Below are 23,459 nucleotides of genomic sequence, written 5' to 3'. Positions count from 1 at the left end.
TAATCTCTACAAAACCATTTTTGCTTCTGGTGTTGTTACTAGTTTTCTGAGTCAGACTGTCCATCTGTTGGATGAGGATGATAGCCTGTATTGCATCTCAGCCTGGAATGATCAGGTGAATAATCTGCTTTGTTTTGTTTTTTTCCAAAACATACTGTTATACTGTGTAGTTAATTTGTAAAGAACTGTGAGAATGTAGGATTTGCTCTGGTTTATATAGTTACAAAAAGGCTACGTCTTTATAAATCCTTAACTCATTCACTCCCAGCCATTTTCACTGAAGCAATCCCCTTCGCTCCCGGCTGTTTTACTGGATTTTGACAGATTTTGCAAGACCCACAGAATATTGTGTTCTATTGCTATAAAAACATGCAACCTACCAAAAGATAGATTAGTCTCTTCTTTCTTCAGGAAAACAACAACATTTCAATCTTTATATTTTAATCAGTTTCTGTTTTGCAGCAATTAGCATTAGAATATAGCTAAATTTCATCTTTAATCACAAATCTGTTTAAAATTGTGGGTAAATTAGCTTTTTTCAACATTTCCCTGGTTGATATATTTTGCTCTGCTGCCACCTGCTGGCCGTTTTTGTAATAACTGCCATTGCTTTAAGCAAAGTCAAAAGGCTGCATCAAAGCATTCCGTATGCTCTAGCATAAAAATAAAGAAATGTATAAATATGTTTTTGGGACCATGGCAATAATTAAACTGGAACATTTTTATTCCTTTATGGGAGCAAATAAGTTAAAGTATCTTCCTTAAACATTTTTTTAAATAGCTGCCATAACTGAAGTCACACAATCATACTACATAATTGATTAAGGTCTACCATCTGCAACCAGTTGGTTATAAAGTGTATATAATATGTTCTGTTGAACAAAATACACTTATAGATATGAAATTATAACTTGTTGATGTCACATCTGCAGGGCTATGAACACACAGCAGAGGATCCTGCCTTGCTTTACAGAGTGGAGAGTATGCCTGGCCTGGGCTGGGTCCTCAAAAAGAGCCTTTATAAAGATGAACTGGAGCCAAAATGGCCAACACCTGAGAAGGTGCAGGATTGATCTTTTCTCTGCTCTGTCAAGTGTACCGATGTTCCTCTGATGTCATATTTTTCATTGTTGAGTCTCTACAGAGGCAGAGGCCCTGATGCTGCATAAAAACGGTGGTATCTGCAAGTACTAACAAGTAACATGCCGATACTAATATTTCCAACGCTAATATACGACTTTGGATGCATCATCTTGTGTTTTACTTGTGCACAATATTCACTGATGTGTGACGTGTTCACTGCATGCCAAGCTAGGATATCCTATTGGCCCTTGAATGCTCTGAACCAATGGCAGGGCAGCTTTTTCATGTTGAAAAAAACAACAACCCAGGTATTGGCATCGGCCGATACTGCAAAACTGTATTGGGGGCCAAAAAACGGTATCGGAACAACACTAATATTACCTCACCTTTTGGTCTGCCTGACAATGTGACACCTGTAACCATACAATTAAACGTTCTTATTTATATACAGTAATGTTTCTGTTTGCAAGCCTTTTCTTAGGTTTGTTGATAGGAATTATGTTTTTATGAAAGGTTGGAAGTATGTTACGTACCAACTTATTTAACATAATTATTTGTAACTTTTGTAGTTTTTCTAGAAACTACCTTTAATTATTTATCCAAAATAAAAGGCAGTTTCTTGAGTTGAGGCAAACCAATTTTATGAGATATTGCAAATATCTGATGATTGTATCAGATTTTACAGCCAGACAAAATTTCCATATTGTAGGGTAGCAGTAGCACGATGAATGGCAGAAACCTTTTAAAATAAGCATATTGTGTGTTTCTGTTTCCCTTGTTGTCTGATATGTGTGTCTCTCGCTGTAGTTGTGGGATTGGGACATGTGGATGCGAATGCCAGAGCAGAGGAAGGGCAGAGAGTGTATCATACCTGATGTGTCTCGCTCCTATCATTTTGGCATCATCGGCCTCAACATGAATGGATATTTTCATGTAAGATGTCAAATCCCTAAAAAGATATATTCAAGTTTATTCATTGCATATAATGCAAAGTACCGGTAATTGATCTTCTTGTTTGTACTCTTTCTTTTTAATAGGAGGTATATTTCAAGAAACACAAGTTCAACACAGTTCCTCACGTGCAGCTGAAGAATGTGGACATGTGTGTATATGACTCATGCGTTTATAAAGAGGACATACAATACTTTGCAGTTATTTCATTTATGCGGTTCTTAACCTTGGTTCGATCTAACCCCCTGGGGGTTGGGTGAGTCAGTCTCAGGGGTTTGGCAGAGGTCAAGACATACACCTGACTCATACGATTCATGATACTGGCTCGCTTGGCCATCATTGGCTGCAGGTGGTCACGCTACATTGCTTGGCCTATCTGTGCTACAAAGAATTTGGTACGCTCAGTAGTCGACTTGTGACTACTGTTGTGGAGGGATGGATATTTGCAAGCGCATATGTCCTGCAATTGGAGCAGATCAGCCGTGGTTTGTATTCAGACTGCGAAGCGGACCAAGACCACCTCAAAAAGTTGGTCTCGGTCGCTTGTTTGGTCCGCACCAGGATTTGTTTGTGTGTATTCAGACCTGCACAAAAGGTCCGGATCACCGTGGGAAACAAACTCTGGTCCGTTTAAAGCGGGCCAAACAGCGCAGTTCTGAATACACCCTTAAGATGCATGAAGATGGGGAATACAAGAACCCAACTCTTTCAGAATTCAAGGTGAAGAGGGGCCGATTCAATGAAACGACTACTTCTCCCTGTTCATTTTGTTCACCAGTAAACCTATGTCTTGAATTTGATTTTTTTTTATATATATATATTTATTTATTTATTTCAATAAAATGCATATAGGAAAATGGTGGGATTCAGTACCTCTAACAAGGTTAAGAACCACTGGTTTAATGATAGGGATGGAAGAACATGGTGTTTTTGTATTTTCTTTTGTGTTCTCATAGCTTAAAGAAGGATGCCTATGAAGCGGAAATCCAAAATCTGCTTCGGTGAGTGAGATTTAGATGAGATACTGAGCATGATGTTTATTTCAATAAATTACAAGGTAGAAGTTTGGATTGATAGATGTTCAGATGGCGTCCTCAGATTATTATTATTTTTTTTAACAATTTATAATTACAGAGAGGCAGAGGTGCTGGACCATACAAAGAACCCATGTGAGGACTCGTTGCTGCCGGACTCTGAGGGGAAAATCTATGTCATGTTCATTAAGATGGAGTCGGATACAGACACCTCGACCTGGACTGAGCTTGCTAAGGTAGACACATAGTGGTGTACTATAATTTGTGCTGCAAGAGTCAGCACTTTTTTTTTTCTTTGGATGCCTTGTTTTTCGTTTTTCAAAAATGATTTGGCAAACAGGGTTTGATTTCTGATATACCCTCGTAGATTCAATGCAGCAGAAGCAATAGTTCAAGAGTAAATACAGAAGTGGATGCAATTTGGTCCATTCATCCAGCCATCCTCTGTACCGCTTATCCTCAGTAGGGTCGCAGGTGTGCTGGAGCCTATCCCTGCGGTTTTTGGGCAAGAGCCAGGGTACACCCAGAACTGGTCGCCAGCAGTGTTTGCTCTAATTGTCCATGCGTCTGAGCATTCACACAAACTTATCGAGCGTTCCATAGACCACAGTGAGCAACATCAGATATGCACGTAGCGGCCAAACCAGTATCACACCTGTCTAAAACCCAAGATCACAACAGGATACATGATGTATGTAAAAAAATAAAAAAATAGAACCAATTATATATCAATATTGCAATATCATTGGATAGAGATTTGTACCACAAATAAAATTAGCCTCAGTTTAAGAATCACTTGAAGATTAAGGGTTTTATGCCACTTTTTATGTTGTGAATTTGCCCAAATTGACTTGTCCAGAAATCAATGTAAGTATTGGGAATTTTGTAATGATCTTTTTATAATGCAAAATACACTGAACAAAAACATAAATGCAACACTAACTTTTGCTCCCATGTTTCATGAGCTAATCTAAAACTATTCTACATACACAAAAAGCCATTTCGCTCAAATATTTTTCACCAATCTGTCTAAAGCTTTCAGTGAGCATTTCTCCTTTGTCAAGATAATCCTTACCACCTCACATGTGTGACATATGAAGATTCTGATTAGATAACATGATTATATTAAAGGCCACTCTGAAATGTGTAGTTTTATCTCACAACACAGATGCCACAGATGTTGCAAGTTTTGAGGGAGCGTGCAATAGGCATGCTGATTGCAGGAATGTCCACCAGAGGAGTTGCCTGTGAATTGAATGTTCATTTCTCTACCATAAGCCCAAGGTGTTTCAATTTGGCAATTTGTCGACTCCCAACTACTGGCGGAGCTGAGGGGAGGCCGGGGTGGCACGTGCCACTGCTCTAATGTGATTGGACCCTGTAGGCTCCAAATGATTAACATTACGTCACCAGCGTAGTGGTGCCGCACGTCTTGCAATGCAGCCTGCCAGCATTTTTATCAATCAGACGCCTACTAATTGTTATGCCCCTCCTGCACAGTAGCTTATTTACCACAAAATGTTGAAATCCATCTCACTAAGAGTCTGGAGAAGAAGAATCTCCCGAGTCCAATCAAGATGACATGTTTTTGGCAATGTCATGTTGGTTTCCCCGTGAGATGTGACTGTTTAAAAAAAACTTTTACAGTATGTTCAGATTGTTTTGGATGGACATCAATAAGTTAAGGTTGTTTTGCACAAGCTAAATATAAATGCATGAGCTGAATGACGAACGGAGACGTGAAACAGGAAACAGAACTACGGCGCGGCCTTCCAAATAAAAGCATAGATTTCAAAATAAGATATTTAAACATCACACACAAAACAGCTTGAAGAATACTTAACACTTAGTATATTCAGAGGCTGAAATAAGTATTTAACACGTCATAATTTTTATCACTAAATGTATTTCTAAAGGTGCTATTGACATGAAAATTCCACCAGATTTTGGGAACAACTCGAGTAATCTTTGCATGCAAAGAAAACAGCGAATAAGATTAGAAATTAAGTTATGTAATAATGTGAAATGTCACTGGTAAAAAATATTGAAACCCCATTTGCTATTTATTTAATACTGTGTATAAAAGCCATTTTTTGCAATGACAGCTTCAAGACTCCTCCTGTATGAAGAAACTAGTCGCATGCATTTCTCTGGTGTGATTTTGGCTTATTCCTCCAAACAAACAGTCTTCAAATCTTGAAGATTCAGTGGGCTTTTCTTATGGCTCTGGAGTTCTGTTTCCATAGATTTTCAATTGGATTCAAGTCAGGTGATTGGCTGGGTCTTTCTAGCAGTTTTATTTTTTCTGTTGAAACCAATTGAGAGTTTCCTTGGCAGTAAGTTTTGGACCATTATCCTGTTGAAATTTCCCACTATCGTTTCATTTTCATCATTCTCGTAGATGACAACACATTTTTGTCAAGAATCTTTCGGTACATTTGCCCATTCATCCTTCCTTCAATAATGTAAACTTTCCCAATACTATTTGCTGAAAAACAGCCCCACACCATCACTTTCCCACCTCCAAACTTCACTTTTAGGATGGTGTTTTTAGGGTGATATGCAGTGCCATTTCTCTTCCAAACGTGCTGTGCATTATGGCATCCAAACAGTTCAATTATGCTTTCATCAGACCAGACGATATTCTCCCAGGATTTTACTGGCTTGTCCAAATGTTCTTCAGCAAACTTTAAATGAGCTTTGACATTATTAACAATTCAACAATGGGGTCTTGCATGGTGAGTGTGCATACAGGCCATAGTGGCGGAGTGCATTACTCAATGTTTTCCTTGTGACAACAGTACCTGCTAATTCCAGGTCTTTTCGAAGCTCTCCAAAAGTGGTCCTTGGCTCTTAAACAACTCTTCTAATTATTCTTTGCACTCCTCTGTCAGAAATCTTGCGAGAAGAACCTGGTCGAGGCAAATTCATGGTGGTATGCTTGGCTTTCCACTAATGAATTATGACTCCAACGATGCTCACAGGAATATTCAGAAGCTTCTGGTAAAAAAATTCATAGCAATAGCACCTTTGGAAGTGTATTTACTCATAAAAATGGTGATGTATTGAATAGTTATTGCAACCACTGTATATGCCCTAACATTTTTAGTCTAGAATTGGGGGATTTAATAACATTAATAACATTATGTGGCTGTAAATAAAGTAGTAGTATGAGGAACAAATTATTTTTTCATAGGGTGTGTGGAAAACGAAATGAGGGGACAAAATGTGACTTGTTCCTTCAACGTATTAAAGTGTATGCGTGTTTCATGTTAAACACTGATGTTAATCATTATATAGACTTTGAATGTTTTTGGACATTGTTAATAAACAGCACATTATGTGCAAAAATCTCCTTCATGCTTACTATGTACTTCAATATATTTCAATGTTTAGAGACTGATTGAAATGAATTTATTATGAAATGAATTATTTGGCATAATCTTTGGATACAAGAGGTTGTGAGTTCGATCCCATGCCATTGTGATCATGTCGACGTATCCTTGAGCAAGATACTGAACCCCCAATTGCTCCTGATGCATCAGTAGGTGAATGAGTAGTCAAATTGTAAAGCGCTTTGAAGGCCTTGTAAGGTGGAAAAGCGCTATATAAATGAAGTTCCAATTACCATTTAGTCATTGCGGTCTGATGGACCAAAAGCGGCACTGTTTTAATTATTATTTTTTTAGCTGCCTGTCAGGTTTGCAGCACCTGTGTGTGACGTAGTACTTGCAAGTCTGTTCTCAACGCCGTTTGGCTGTTACCGAAGACTTGGACAGACTGGGCCAGCCTGAAATACTGATGGAAGCTCACTGACGGGGCCGAATCGCCGACGATGCCCAACTCTGGTTTTTGGAATATGAGAGGAAACCGGAGTACCCGAAGAACACCCACGCAGGCGAGGGTAGAACAATACAAACACTGCACAGGAAGGCCAGAGCCCAGATTTGAGCCTTTGACCTCTGCACTGTGAGGCAGATGTGCTTAATAGTTACGTGTTTATTTTATTGAACATATAAACATGAAGAAAACACAAAACACATTACAACTATAAAATATAAGTTAAAGTAGAAAGAAAAACAAGAATAGGAAGAAAGAAAATAGTTTATATGTTCAAAAGGGGTAGGAGGAAGTTAAAAACGTATCTAATCCTACCCCTTATTTGATATAAATTGATACAATAATAAGGTTAATGTATTAAGTCATATATACAAGTGCACTTTAACATATGTACATGAAATTAATAGGCATATACCATAATACAATTATATGATTCATAATTCCTTATACTCGCATATACCAATACATCCAAAGAAATTACAGCATATATACAATTTTAACAGCTCGTCTGATTTAAGTAATTTTTTTAAACTTTACTTTTTAAAAATGTTTTTAATTCAGCAAGTGATTGACATCTTTTCAGGTCAGTTCCAAAATTATTCCACAAATTAACACCTTTTACAGAAACACACCTTTACTTAATATTTTTTTGAAGATACTTGTTCCCCTTATGTTATATGGACTCTCTCTAATTTCAAACAGCTTCTGAGTATTGTAGCAGAGGAGATTGTGCGTACTTTATACATTATTTGTGCTATTTTAAACTCAACTAAGTCGTAAAAATTTCATTGTATTTGATTCAATAAATAGAGAATGAGTTGGTTCTGTATATTTTGATCGATTAATAATTCTTATGGCTCTTTTTTTGAAGTTTGAAAACAGGATCGGTATTTGTTTTATATGCGTTTCCCCAGATTTCCACACAATAGGTCAGATATGGTCAATATAATGTGTATAATGATTTCTTATTCAGGACATCCTTAGTTTTAGAGAGTATCCCTATAATTTTTGACATTTTCCTTTTGACATTATCTATGTGTGACTTCCAACATAATTTTTCCTCAATAACTACTCCAAGAAATGTATTTTCATACACTCTTTCTATTTCAATTGAATTTACCATAATTTTGACCTGTTGTCTGTCGTGCCGCCCCGTGGTCCATTGATTCATTCTTAGAAACTCTTTTCTGATTCAACTTCTGAAACAAGTTATGCCGTGTTCCCCTGCAGATCTGGCAAACCTCTATCAGTATGGTAAACAAGCTTTTTGCCGTAATTACTACGTAATTTGTGACAGCTGACTGTGGTAGGTTGCTTGATGGCGCACATACCCTATTCATTGGCAATTGACCATGCGTCCGCAACTCCGCATGAGACCTTCCCTCGGTCCAGAATTCCATATTTGAAAATTCCTGTTCTGATATGCATATAAACAATGTACAGTATGTACAGTAAGTATCAGTGTGTGTCTGTGTCTCTTGCCTAACTTAAAAACCTACTTGTGTCTCCCTCATTCTTCTACCAAGTGCCTCCATGTTTGGGACCTAGATGTTCGTGGAAATCACAGAGGCCTGTGGAGACTCTTTAGAAAGAGGAATCATATCCTGGTGGTGGCCGTGCCAATCTCCCCATACTCGTAAGTTAATACCTTGTCTTGACCTGTCCTGCAATATATATATTTTTTTTTACCAGAGTGAAATTATACGTAACACTGCATCTTTAATGATTTTTTATTTTGGGTGCCTATGTATAAATGTACTTTTGGACTTTGCCTAATCCACACAGGGTAAAAAATTGATATATACAGGTTTGAATGTACTGTACACAGCCACACGTTTGGTTAAATACCCCATTTCATTTCAATCAACACGCTTCTGGTATAATTCTGGCTGGATCATTCCACCCTGGATAAAAGTGTTGTTAATTTAGGACCATATTATCCCATTAGCACTTGTCGTTATTTTATGCACATGGATTGCGCACCTTTCAGCTACACACATTCTCCTGTCCAGACTTTTGACACACACCTGGAAATGTCTGTGCAACAACCAAAGAATAGAAGATAATGCCTTTGTATACAACGAAATTGGGAGTGCTGCACCTGCATTTGGTGCATAGTAAAAAAAATAACTAATTAAAACCCCAAAACGTATAAATACGTTTATTAATAACTTTGTCCTGCACTCCCCAAAATGTTTTTTTTTAATGCTAGAGCATACAGAAGGCTTTGATAAAGCTTCTGACATGAAGAGGTCGTGTAAAGCAATGGTAGTTATTACAAAAAAATGGCCAGCAGGTGGCTGCAGAGTATAAGAGATCAGCCAGGGCCATTTTGCAACAGGCTTTTTTCCTTAGTGTTTTCAACAGGTTTGTGAATAATGATGAAACCTAGCTATATTCCAATGCTAATTGCTACAAAATAGAAACAGATACAAATATACTTTTTTTCCTGATGAAATAAGAGACTCTAATCTTTCTTTTGGTAGGTTCCATGTTTTTATAGCAATCAAACAGAATATTCAGTGGACCTTGCAAAATCAGTCAAATCCAGTAAAACAGCCTGGAGCGAAGGGGGTTGCCTCAGTGAAAATGGCTGGGAGTGAAAAAAGGAGAAAAGAAAAAGGTAATAGAAACTGCATATAATGTAACTCAGTTGAGAGGTGGAGTTTGTGCTGGCTGTAAATCATGGAGCATGGAGTTTTCCTGCGACTTGAATATAATTTAGAAAATATAGAATTAGAAAATATAGCACACTTTAAATATGAAAATACTTTCTGTAGCAGATGTGTCGTCACAAGTGGGACGTGTGCGCTGCTCCATCTAACACGTTACTTTGGCGATTATTTGTTGTTTTTCTGTGTGAAATAAATCCAACAAATGGAATTTTATCAAAATACGGCACTACTGACTGAATGCTATGCTATACATCTGTGGTGCACTGCAACCTTCTTTGCACCACAAAGTGAATTTGTGAATTTGAATTTGTGAATAAGTGAATTTTACGTATTTGACGACTGACATGGAAGCAAATGAAAACAAATGATTCAATAGCTAACTCACTATTGTGCCATAGCCAATGCACCAGCAGCATGTTTGAATTGGAACACCGCACAGAAGTGAAACAAAAGTCTGTTTGCATCTATAATTTTTGCCAATTATTATTTTTTTCAGTTGCTATGGTACATTTCTTTTACTCTTATTCACCCCCAGCCATTTTCACTGAAGCAACCTCTTTCGCTCCCGGCTGTTTTACTGGATTTTGACTGATTTTGCAAGGACCACAGAATATTGTGCTCTATTGCTATAAAAACATGGAACCTACCAAAAGAAAGATCTGTTATGTTAAGGAGTTGGATCCCAAAAAAACAGACACAAATAATAGTTTTGACATTCATTTGTAAAACAAAGTTTCAACTGAAGGTGATGCAACCATCAAGGCTAACAGTGACATGACAGAGAAAAAAAGAAGGGCCAAACGCTAAACATGGAGTGTCATTAACTAAGCGGTCTGCGCGCAACGTACTCACGACGAGACGAGGCAGCAAAAACTAGACCAGAAACGGCGAGAAGGGATCGTGGATCAAGAGACGTGGAGCTAGGTAGCTAACTAACGTTCATTGGGCTGTGGAGGCAAGCAGATGAATCGTCCACCAAAAGAAAATAAAGATTAGAGTATCTTCTTTCATCAGGAAAAAAAGTATACTTGTATCTGCTTCAGTTTTGCAGAATTAGCATTAGAATATAGCTAAGTTTCATCATTATTCACAAATCTATTTAGAACTGTGAGGAAATCAACTTATTTTCAACATGGTTGATCTCTTTTTACTCTGCTGCCACCTGCTGGCCATTTTTGTAATTACTACGATTGCTTCACCACAACAGAATATTGTGCTCTATTGCTATAAAAACATGGAACCTACCAAAAGATAGATCTGTTATGTTAAAAAACAGACATAAATAATAGTTTTGACATTTATTTGTAAAACAAAGTTTCAACTGAAGGCGATGCAACCATCAAGGCAAACAGTGACATGACAGAGAAAAAAAGAGAAGGGCCAAACTCTAAACATGGAGTCCAGTAAGTCATTAACTAAGCGGTTTGTGCACAACGTACTCACGACGAGACGAGGCAGCAAAAACTAATATTTAATATTTCTTTATCAAAAAAGAGGAAATGCTTAATAACTGTGCTGGACAAGCTCCAAAAAATCACAGTGACAAAAAAATCTGCGTTAACCAGATTTACAAAAATTACTCACTAGCTCCCCGTAGAAATATTGAACGAAGCAGCCCCGGTTGTACGTTTAAGCAAGATCTACGGGAAAAAAATTGTATTTTAGGGAGCCGAAGACCTACAAAAAAAGTCTCTTAGACCTAAATGCTTAAATGAACAGGAAGTGAGCTACAAATTTTTTTGAATGTACGATTTTTGCCAATTTTTGAGCATTTACAGGGGGCATACTCTTGCTCATTTCTTTTACACGTTTGATCCAATTGACTCCAATCTTGGCCTGGACCATGTCAAGACCTGGGCCATCAACAGTGGAAAAAAATCTTGAGTTTTCTAAATACTATATGATGGGGGCGGGGCATCATATTTTGTGTTTCATATTTCCTTCGCTATGAAAGACAAAATAAGTAATAACTCCCCGGCACATGCTCTAAAAAATCCCAAACTTCACTTGTATGTTTATAGTCACAACCTGAAAGTATCTCAATGACAATAGTCAGTTATAAATATAGCGCCACATAGTCCTTGGGTCGACAAAAATAAATACAGATATGAAACATAAGGTTTTTGTCAAAAATGTGGATACTCTTTGTAAGTGCGATAACTAAGTCATTTATAAAAAAAAAAATGTTTTAGTTTCCACCACTCAAAATGTTCAGTGACATCAGAACAATTCATACATATGTACTTTTTATTTATTTGTTTATTTTTTATGCCCTCTATGGACAATAAAAACAATATTGTGCTATGAGTAAAACGAACTATGATGAATAAAAACATTTTTTGAAATCCATATGTAAAGGTTTGTTATGCCATTTTCAACGAAATTCTGCTTCCAATGTGCTACTACCCCAACGGGCCAGTACCCCAACCTGCAAATACCCTAAAGTGGCCCGGGCTGTGAGGGCCCTTTATAGCTGCCCCAGCTCTAGTTTTTATTCGTTTCCGTTTTGCAGCAGTTAGCATTAGAATATGGCTAAGTTTAATCATTATTCACAAACCTGTTGAAAACACTGGGGAAAAGAGCTTGTTGCAACATGGCCCTGGCTGATCTCTTATAGTCTGCTGTCACCTGCTGGCCGTTTTTTGTAATAACTATCATTGCTATAAGCGACCTCTTCAGGTCAGAAGCTGCATCAAAGCCTTATGTATGCTCTAGCATAAAAACAACATAAAAATGTATAAATACGTTTTTGGGACCATGGCAATATTCAAAATAGAAAGTGTTTATACATTTTTGCCAGCAAATGAGTTAATCATTTAAAAAAAATTCAAAACAGTAAGTTCATTTCCCAAAACGGTTTGTTCAAATAGCCAAATATCATGGATTACCTGCAAAAGTATGAATACAGTTGTACCTTGATTTACAAGTACCCCAATTTAGCAGTTTTTCGAGTTACGAGCCATTGCTTAGTCGATCAATTTTTCATTTCCCCTTTGTCTTGCGAGCCAAGCATAAACTTATGAGCAAGATTCAGGTACACTGCCACTGTAGTAAAGTGAAAAAAAGAGAAGAGCTCCATGCACAGATGCAAACACACAGATGCAGAATGAAACCACTCACAATGAGCATGGAAAAGATGCTCACCCTCAACTAAATGCATGATGAGGCCAATCTAAACTAGAATTAGAGGTCCCAGGCACTAGGTTATTGCCCCGCTGGTTTGGAATTGCTTAGGAGTTTCTCAAAAAATTAATTTGTTTATTCCTCAACTTCTCTAGGTTGGCAATTGATGCAAAATTTGAACTTTGTACAAGACACAGGCGCATTGTCATCGCTCAGCCATTTTTTTCCCAGAATTGAGTAGGTGTGCAGCAGTCACGAAGTGGGCAGATCCTGGAATTAATAAATGTGTGGAATGTGCATCACGCCAGCACCAAAATCTAATCCACTCGTTTTACAAGTACTTAAATATGTTTTATTTTAAATGTTTTAAGTGTCCCAAAGATGTATTTATACGTTTTTTTAATGCTAGAGCATACAGAAGGCTTTGTTTCAACCTCTGAACTGCAAAGAACGGGTGAAGCAATCGTAGTAATTACAAAAATGGCCAGCAGGTGGCAGCAGAGTAAAAAGAGATCAACCATGTTGAAAATAAGTTGATTTCCTCACAGTTCTAAATAGATTTGTGAATAATGATGAAACTTAACTATATTCTAATGCTAATTCTGCAAAACTGAAGCAGATACAAGTATACTTTTTTTCCTGAAGAAGAGACTCTAATCTTTCTTTTCTTTTGGTGGACGATTCATCTGCTTGCCTCCACAGCCCAATGAACGTTAGTTAGCTACCTAGCTCCACGTCTCTTGATCCACGATCCCTTCTCGCCGTTTCTCGTCTAGTTTTTGCTGCCTCGTCTTGTCGTGAATACGTTGCGCGCAGACCGCTTAGTTAATGACACTCCATGTTTAGCGTTTGGCCCTTCTCTTTTTTTCTCTGTCATGTCACTGTTGGCCTTGATGGTTGCATCACCTTCAGTTGAAACTTTGTTTTACAAATAAATGTCCAAACTATTATTTATGTCTGTTTTTTGGGGGATCCAACTCCTTAACATAACAAATCTATCTTTTGGTAGGTTCCATGTTTTTATAGCAATAGAGCACAATATTCCGTTGGCCTTTCTTTTATATATGAGTACAATGAGTAACGAGCTTGGTCACAGAACAAATGAAACTCTTAAATGATGTCACAGAAAAGATGAAATGTTTCAATAACTCTTCTTTCATATCCTTTGTTTGTTTTAACCAGTGTGAAGAAACCTGCTAATGTCAAACCCATCTACTTAGAGCCTCCCCCGAAAGAAGAGGGTGCACCAGCAGAGCAGATATAAACCGCTATCTCGCTGTCTGTGTGATTGTGTGTCTCTTGCTCACTCTCTCACACACAGATTTATACTCAGCACAATCATACAACACATTTTAACCAACCCAGGCCTTAACAGTTTTTTCAAACACGAATAATGCAACTTTGGACCCACAACCTTGACTTTTTTTTCATGGATAAAAAAAAACTAAATTAACGCTACTAAATTTGACACAATCTGTCTGCCGTTTCTATGGGAGTTGAGGAGTGGGTTAAGTAGTGCCAATTTTTACTTAAAGTGTCTTTTACACAAGGGGATTACAGGAATGCCTCCAACTAAAATATGTTCCTATAGTTTAGGATGTTGTCCATCCCCGGGAGCAATCACTTTAAATCTTCAAAAAACAGTTTGAGAAATATAGCTTTAGAAAAAAAAATGGTTTTTGTGGCAAAACGTACCCCAGTGCGTTGCAGGTTGTGTCATTAGTCAGAATTCAGTGGGGTCAATTGTGACATTGATGACTGAAGTAAAAAAGATAATTTTTAGCTCACAAATGATAATGCTATATGAAAGGAAGACAAATTCAATACAAAACTTTGATTTACAGGTTACAGAGGCCTTTTCTTCTTTCATTCTTTTGCTTTTCCTTTTCAGCCTTTGTATCTTTTTCTTTGTGAGCCTTCTCCAACTTCATCTTCTCAGGCGTGTCCCTCACAATTCTTGTTTTTTGTTTGTTTGTTTTTTACAACTCTGTTCTTTCTTTCTGTGGATTTTGGCAAGGAAAAAACAACTTCTGAAGACACATAACCCAAATGAGCAGAACAACCAGATTTGTCACTTGGTGAGTGCTTGGGAGGGTAAGCCTGAGCATATTTTTTTTTCTTATCCCTATATTTTTTTATGGCCATTCTTCAGATTTTGATCTCCTTTCCAACCTGACGTATGGTCTTCCCCTCTTTCACTGCTCTTTTCAACTCTTCAAGAGGAGTTGAAACCCTGTCTGTCTTCTTTTTGTACCTGGTGGCATGATGAATTTTGGTCAAAAAATAAGAATGGCACATACCTTTAGTGATCAAATGTAAGAATATAGTTTATAACAACAATAAAATACAATAATGTCATATAAAAGTAAATAATGCTTATTTAGGGAAAGTTAACTTAACCCAGGTCCTTTGGCACAAATTACCCCAACACCACCATTTTGGGGGGGAAAAAAAGAAAAAAGCATCCCCCAGCTGTTTTGAGCCAACATCATGCTAACAATATAGACTCATGATGTAGCTTACTAAAGCACTAAAACATGTGTGAACTGTTTTCAAAATTGTCTATAACTGTTAAAACACAGCCATCAAAAAACATTAAACATAAAATTTATCATAGGATCATTTTACTTTGGAGGGTAAAAACGTGTTTTTGAACATTTGCTTACGTCTCAAGCCCTGTGTCTCCCTTTTTTACCGGATGAGCGAAATGGCTGTCCCTTCAAAAGTATGTGGTCACATGACCAACTTCTATGGTTTTCTAAATAACAGGGGTGGAACTACTTGCCCCTTGGCACAAATCACCCCACTCTCCCCTATATATACAGCAGGATATACCATCTCCCCCTTCTATATTGCTGAATATTTTTGTGGAACATACCTACTTTATAAATTTTTTTCACAGATTTTTCCGTTCATAGAAATATTGTACAGTTTTGAAAATATATAACTATTAAAGAAAATGTGTGCATTTAAAATAATAAACATTTGAGCAGCTAATGAAGCTGATTGGCTGCTGGTATCATCATGCATTCTTAGGTAGAACTTATTTTACTCCCAAAGTAGAACTGGCTTTGGTTCAGGAAAAACACATTTATGTGGCTGTTGTTTTGAGAATGCAAGACAAGATGGTCATTGTTGACTCAATATAACTATGGAACTCCATACGTATTTTAGACAGCATTTACCAATACTGTACAGTATTTTCTATACATTTTATGTTTACAATTGTTGTGTGTGTTTGAATATTTTTTACATTGCATTTGAAAGGTGTTTTATAACAGGGTCCGACATTAAGCCTTTTAGAGTGGCGGCCCTGTGGGGGCACAGTGAACCATGTTGTCCTTTATTTTGAAGATTTGGAACATTATTACTCATGTAGTTGTTTTACATGTAAAGAGGAATGTGTTGATTTTATCATCCATCCATCATATTATATAGAAGTTCCTACTGGCCCGGTTGGGCCAGCGTTTCTAAGGCTATGCTTAATGTCAAACCCTGCTTATAAGTTTAAATGTGTTAAAAGCATGTGGGAGGGGTAAAAAAATATTTAAAAACAAACCAAAAAAGGCTCTCTTTCACCTATTGGAGTGAGTCTCGAACATATCCCCGCCATTAATAGGTTGATTCTATTTGCTTCACAGAAATATTGGTCAATTGTCATATAATTATCATATACATGTCAGAATTAATTTAAATCCAAATTTCTTTGTGCGTGCGTGCGTGTGTGCGTGTTTTACTACTGACTGCTTCGGCCATTCGGCACATACTGTATGTTTTAACTTATCCCTATTTATTTGCCTCTATCTATGAAAGTATTTGCTTTTTTTTTATCTGGATCTGTTATCTTTTTTTTTTTTTTTTTTTTTTTTTAGATCTAACAAAATGAGATCATGTACATACATACCTATATATTTTGATAAAAAATATAGAGTTTGAATATTTTTAACTATAGAAGTCAAGTTTAAGTGAAAGAGTTCTCTAAAGAGCCCTGCGGCTGTTAATATTCGCTGCATGGCTCAGTTGCCTCAGACTGGATTTTCTGTTGGTGTATCAAACTGATAAAATATTCACAGATTGAGACTGGAGCAAATGCATACACATCATAAGCAATTCCTATATCAAGAATACTCTGATTTGTACTACCAACACCAAAACAATCTGTTTTGAAACAAAATGTCATATTTTATTTGAAGCATACAAAAATAACTTCACTGAGTCAAGTAGCTGCTACAAGTAAGCCTGGGTCCCCAATGTGAATGGGAATGTGACTGAAAGTGAACCGATTCAAGTTATGCAGGTACTGTGATGTGCCTTGAAAATGTGTGAAGCTGTTTGAGGGAATCCAATTGTGTGTTTTATCTTTTATTTACCCTTTTGTTTGTCCTCAGATACATTATGCAAGTGTGGTTCCACATGAATGTTTGGTAGGATTGGTATAAAATGTACTTGGTGTATTTTTTGTTCCGCACTTGTTAAATTTCACAATGAAACAGCTTTCCAGTTACATTTTTGTGTATGTGCCTGCGTGTGTGTGTGTGTGTGTGTGTGTGTGTGTGTGTGTGTGTGTGTGTGTGTGTGTGTGTGTGTGTGTGTGTGTGTGTGTGTGTGTGTGTGTACGCACGCACGCACGCAGAGCCAGGGTATCACATATTTCAATTGCAGTTGGACTATTTGAAATAGAACCACGTTGAGTTACCACTGACTACATTTATTTTAATGGGTGACATACTAAATACTGCAGTGATTTGTAAAAAATAAAATAAAAAAAAGCCTAAATGTGTATTTGAAGTATGCAATTGCGAGTGATGATTTGTGAAAGTGACTTGACCTTTCTGAGTTTGTTTTATCTTGCAAATAAAGATATTTTTCAACCCGTTTAACATGCTTTTATTCTTTCCTTTTATTATTGTATGCGACTCATTAACTGCTTATTATTTCCAGTGCAGTGAAAAAGATTTGCCCTCTCCTCAAATTGTTTTTGTGTAGTTTATCTCTTAAGATCATCGAAAAAAGGTAAATATCATACAAAGACAACCCAAGTTAAAAGAGTTTTATTTTTATTTTTTTTTGTCGTTGGCCGTTTTTTATTTCGAACTGGATATTACCGTGACCGGCAACTTGCCACTAAACTGAGGTACTTCCTCTACTGCTGGTGCAGTGGTGTCTTGCTGCTCCCTAGCGTCTATTTCAAGGACTTCCAAACATGGTGGGAGTGGGGGGTTTGGGGGTTGTTGACACGTCCGCACAGGGAGGGGTGGCTGGTCCCGGGGGTCTGTGACGCACTTCACTCTGTGTGGGGTGCGCCGCATTCAATCTGAGCCGGGGGTCTCTGGGATGCCATTGCTCCCTGTGGTGGTGGTCATCCCTCTCAGTGTGGAGGAGCTCCTCCTGGGTGCCTTACCTCACAGGGGTTTTCTGTGCCCTGCCGTGTTGTGGTTTGTGTGTGTGTTTGTGGGATGATTATGGGGATATTGGTGGGTGGGGTGGGTTTTCTTTTTGTTGTACTGTGGATGTTTTAATTGTTCAGCGCCTTGAGTTGCATTTTAATGTATGAAATGTGCTATATAAATAAAGTTTGATTGATTGATGCCGAAAATCACGTCACCACTGCAAACAAGACCTCAAACGTTGCTCAGTGTTTAACAAACCTGTCTGGCGTAATTAAAGCCCCAATTAATTGATACAAAATAGGAAAAGTTATGATCATACGGCGCAAATATTTTTTCTATCTTATGATTATGGAAACAATAAAACAATATCCCTGTTCACAAGCACTGCACCTATCTATGTATACACTTACAAATTTGTATGCCATTGACGGCTATGGACGTCAAAAGATCGATTTTTACTGGGCTGGCAGTGAATGAGTTACCATTTTGGGGAGATAAAGGAAAACCTGGCTCGGCCCAGCGGGGACTATCGGGCCATCGAAGTCTCCGGCCCCAGGGAACATGTCAAATGGCCCATGGCTGTACAACCTACCGCTCCAGAGATAGAAGGCCGGCAAATCTAAACTTTTACCCGCCATACGAACCATCGATCCCGGTAAATTTTTCAGATTTCCCGGGGCTGTATCTCTGGAACCCTAAGTCCTACCGGGGAGATACACATATCACCTACTTAGCACGTCGAGCCCTAACAGGGTCATGGAAGTTCCCGGCCCGGTGACCCTTTATTAGGGTTGGCCAATTAATAGCGGGCCCGGAGCCACTCGAAACCCACATGGATCGACTGCCCTGACCGGGGGGAGCTTTCCAACGGAGAAAGTCTGACTTCTGACCATCCTCGAATGCAGCATAAGTCCAGTCATGTTAAGTCCTTGATCTTGACACATGTCTTCTTTTAATGCTTCCAGCGCCGTCAGCAGCTGGCATTCTTAAAGGGGAAGTCAACCTATTTTTTTCTTCTTCTTTTTTTTGGACAATATGTTCTATGCAGCCCCACTAGTCTAAATATGGCATTCTGGTTATAATTGTGTTAGTAGAATAGGAGTTAAGCAGCAAAATCCAGCTAATTTTATCCAGCTCAAGGGGGCGGCCATTTTGCCACTTGCTGTCCACTGTTGATGACATCAATGTTGCTCAGGTCTCAATGTTTTTAAAGGTATTAATTGTACATGAAAAAATAATGAAGTTATACAATTAATTCTGGGCAAAACATTAACTTTTTACTCCTAAAAATGTCTCACTGGTGTCAAGTATCCCTTTAATAAGCTCTTCTGGGAGTTGCGTAAAGGAGCAGCCTCTTTAGAGTGAAATGCCTTCAATTAATTTTTTTTGTATTTCTCCTGCAAGTGCACGAGGAGGTGGTGTGGGAGAATGAGACATTCATTGTGTAGGAGTAACTGGGATCTGTTCTAAAAATGGCTCACCAGGGTTAAGACACTGGCTTGCTAAGAAGAATTAAAAGAAGAGAAATGTCTACTTTTTGGTTTTAACTTATCATGGTATTTGTTTCTTAATTTACAAAAAGTTCTACACTATATTTTGTTTGAAAATGTAAAGGATTGTGTTGAATAAAAGAAAGAGCTGTTTATATTTACTCAAATATTATAATAAAGGACATAAACAGCAGCATAAATAAAGAATTTTATGGGGTACTCAACTCACTATTGAAAATGGGGGGGGGGGGTGTAGAAATCTGCGATAGAGTGAATCTGCAATAAGTGAACCGCAAAGTATCGAGGGACCACTGTAATATAATATAGATATGTATACTGTATCTGTTTGTTTATAAACATTGACGGGAAGGTCAAATTAAGTCACCTGTAAAGGTTATAGTATATTTTGTTTTTTTACTGAAAGTTCACCTGAAAGAAGAAATTCCAGACTCTTTGTGAGTAGTCTATACTCTAAGCATTCTAACCTTTTGTCTCTAAGAAACCTTCAGACAAGCCAAATAAAGGCACATGGTTAGGGAGATTTATGCAAATATATCAGGCTTTGTGGGTTTTTTTGTGGTTGTCCAAGGACAAATGAGGGTTTCTGTTTTCTGACTTTCAAAACCTATAATGTTAAAGATCACCTGGGGTTAAATTTGGTTCTTGCCATTTGAGACTTTACATTTTCAATCCATCCTCTATTTCATATGTCAAACTTAAGGCATGCAGACAAAATGTTGCCTGCAAAACCTGATTGTCTTCATTAAATCTAAAGCGTAAATTGACCATAAACTACAATTCTCACAGTGCATGCCAATTACGCTACTGCAAAGTGACGGCATCCTGCCACTAGATTGCAGACAGTGTACGTATTCACTTCAAAGCGAGTGGAATTGAGAAAGGTAATTAATGAACACAAAATGTCCAGGAAGAGTAAAACTGATGCTAAAAAGATACGAGGGCATGCTTTGCTTCAAGGAGAGAAAGAAAAAAAACCATGTTTAATTTGTTATGAGGCGGTGGCAGTTTTTAAAGAGTATATTCACAGAGTCATTATTTTCAAACACAGAGCTAAGTACGTAAAAGAGAGCCTTCAAGAAACACAACAAATTGTCCAAGAATGTAAGGCAAACTGTGATAGCAGCAGAATGAGTTCACAAAAGCCACAAAACAATTGTGGCAGTCACAACTAGCTTTATTAGGGCTGTTAGGGGGTATGTCCCTATGGAGGACCAAAACTGCCAAAATAAAAAATGAATAAAAGTGAAAATAAAAACTGCTATAAAAAAATATAATTTAAAAATAAAATACAAAAAATTAAATAAATGGAAATAAAATTATATATATATCCCAAAATAAATAAAGTACATATAAATAAAAAAACAGATTCAAAAAATAAAAATGTCGAAATAATACAAAAATAAATATATAAATAGAATTATATATCAATAAATAAAAACGCTCTGCTCTCACATTTATTTATTTCATGCTGGAGATGCTCTGTCAGGTCGAAATATTATTCAAATGAGGGGGCGCCGCAGTTGCAAACTGCCTAGAGCAGGGATGTCAAACTGCAGTCCTTGAGGGCCGGAGTCCTGCAGGTTTTAGAGGTTTCCCTACTCTAACTGCAGCTGATTCCAATTAACAGAATCATTATCAGGCTTATTCAGCGCTTGCTGATGAGCTGATTATGAATCAGCTGTGTTGAAGAAGGGAAATACAAAGGACAGGATCTCACCATAGAGTGAGCGGGTCGCCGAACAAGAAAGTCTCGCCGGCTTGCATGGAGAGCTCCATCAATGGACGACTATCTTGTCCACTGTCACCACAACTTGCGACTTGAGTTGCTCGACAATAAGTCGTGGTGACAGTGGACAAGATAGTCGTCCATTGCTTGAGCTCTCCATGCAAGCCGGCGAGACTTCGTTGTTCGCCGACCTGCTGAATCAACCATTGAAAGGCAGTTTGCAACGGCGGTGGCCAACCCAAACCACGCTTAGGACCGCCCCCTCATTTGAATAACATTTTGACATGACAGAGCGTCTGCAGCATGAAATAAATGTGGGAGCAGAGCGTTTTTATTTATTGATATTTAATTATATTTATATATTTATTTTTGTATTTATTTAGACTTTTTTTTTTAATCTTTTTTTTATTTGTAGTTATTTATTTAGGGATATATATTTTTATTTCCATTTCTATTTATTTTTTCTATTAAATTTTTGAATTATATTGTTTATATCCGTTTTTATTTTCACTTTTATTCATACATTTTTTTATTTTGGCAGTTTTGTTCCTCCATATGTCCCAACATACATGCCTTCTAATTTAGTTAGTATGAGGCATCTGTCTCATATGTTCTTAGCACATTTGTTGGTTGCCCCTCTCAACTCTGACAAAAAAAGAAGTTTTTAAGCAATTTAATGTCACAATTAATGTTTCATATTTTTCATGGAGCAGAAAGGCCACATTCCTCACTTATTAAAAGACTAACTGAACCATACATGAATGAGCATGCACCAAACGCCGGAACAAAGGAAAAACTCCCTCTTGGGAAGAAACTCTCGAACAGACTCAAGACTCAATACAGGGTGGTCGTTAGCCTCGGCTAGTTGGATTAGAGAGTAGACTCTACTCTCTAAGACTTTGGTTGACTTTAATTCGAAGAGTCAATCAATCAATCAGCATTTTTATTTCATTTATTTGTTAAAGAAAAAAGACAATATAAGGCAATATTCAAATTCAAAGTAAAGTAAAAGAAATGAAAGGGGACAGAAAGAAGTCTGCCCCTAATCAACATACACAAAAAACACAAAATGAATGACAGCGAGCGGTCAAGACGCTTTCAGTTATCAATACTACAAAATAATTCTAAATAAATCAACTATGTGTCCTTGTGCTATATATATTTTTGCAGGAATTGTGCTTTAAAAAAAATACAAATAGACTGAGAAGATTTTGTTTTACAATCCAGATTGTTCCAGAGACTTGACACCTCGAGTTGAAATACATTGTTCTTTTTGTTTTGTTCTATATTTAGGTTTGGGGAAAATGTCTGTTCCTCTTAATTTGTATTCACTTTCACTTTTTATAAATTTAGTTTGTATATTACTGGTAACATTTCATGATGGGCTTTATACAATATTTTAAGGTGGTTAAACTCCATCAGCTCATTAATTTTTAAAACGTTTTTTGTTGCATAAATAATGGGTTAGTGTGTTCTCTGTATCCACAACTGCAAACATCACGGATAGCAAATTTCTGTAAAAGAAAGATGGATTCAGTGTAGGTTTTGGCTGCACACCCCCACACTTCAATGCAATAGGTCAGATATAGAACAATCAACAGTCAGTAACACGGCTATTGTTTGTGACACCTTAGATTTGACATATTCTATATGCACTTTCCATGTTAAATGTTCATCAATAATGATACCTAGAAACTTAATTTCATTATTATTATATTATAATTTCATTATTATTATTTCTATGCCTTGCACAGTCAGTGTTGCTTCGACATCTATATTTTTACAACTGAAAATCATAAATCTGGTTTTACAAATATTTATAGTCTGTTAGCATTGAACCACTTCATAATATTCTTAAACTCTTTATCTATTACATGTAAAACATTATATATATTTTCCCCGGCATAAAATAAAGTGGTGTCATCTACAAACAAAATACATTTTAACAATTTCCAGATGGTTGTAATATCATTCACATAGAGAAGAAAAAGTACTGGCCCCAGAATTTATCCCTGGGGTACGCCACAATTTACATAACTGTGTTTTTATGGCCTACTATTGAATTTAACATATTGTTTTCTATTTTTTAAATAACAGGCAACCCATTGATGTGCGACACCTCTTAT

The 23,459-nt window shown here is 37.2% G+C and overlaps 1 protein-coding gene across 1 annotated transcript in view; it reads left to right on the top strand.

The window, feature by feature from the left end:
• The window catches only part of pomgnt1 (protein O-linked mannose N-acetylglucosaminyltransferase 1 (beta 1,2-)), a 50,465-nt gene extending 32,879 nt beyond the window's left edge, over positions 1–17,586 (top strand). Inside the window, exons 15-22 of the mRNA XM_086088815.1 lie at positions 43–115; positions 933–1,061; positions 1,891–2,016; positions 2,121–2,185; positions 2,991–3,035; positions 3,169–3,304; positions 8,435–8,544; positions 13,889–17,586. Of these exons, the coding sequence (XP_085944941.1) occupies positions 43–115; positions 933–1,061; positions 1,891–2,016; positions 2,121–2,185; positions 2,991–3,035; positions 3,169–3,304; positions 8,435–8,544; positions 13,889–13,970 (766 nt within the window). The 3' untranslated portion in view covers positions 13,971–17,586. The remainder of the gene's footprint in view (positions 1–42; positions 116–932; positions 1,062–1,890; positions 2,017–2,120; positions 2,186–2,990; positions 3,036–3,168; positions 3,305–8,434; positions 8,545–13,888) is intronic.
• Positions 17,587–23,459: the final 5,873 nt, after the last annotated feature.

Source organism: Leptonotus elevatus, chromosome 11 (genome assembly GCF_054856555.1).
Source record: "Leptonotus elevatus isolate MCC_2025b chromosome 11, RoL_Lele_1.0, whole genome shotgun sequence".
NCBI classification, from domain to species: Eukaryota; Metazoa; Chordata; class Actinopteri; order Syngnathiformes; family Syngnathidae; genus Leptonotus; species Leptonotus elevatus.
This window is presented reverse-complemented; position numbering and strand designations above follow the sequence as displayed.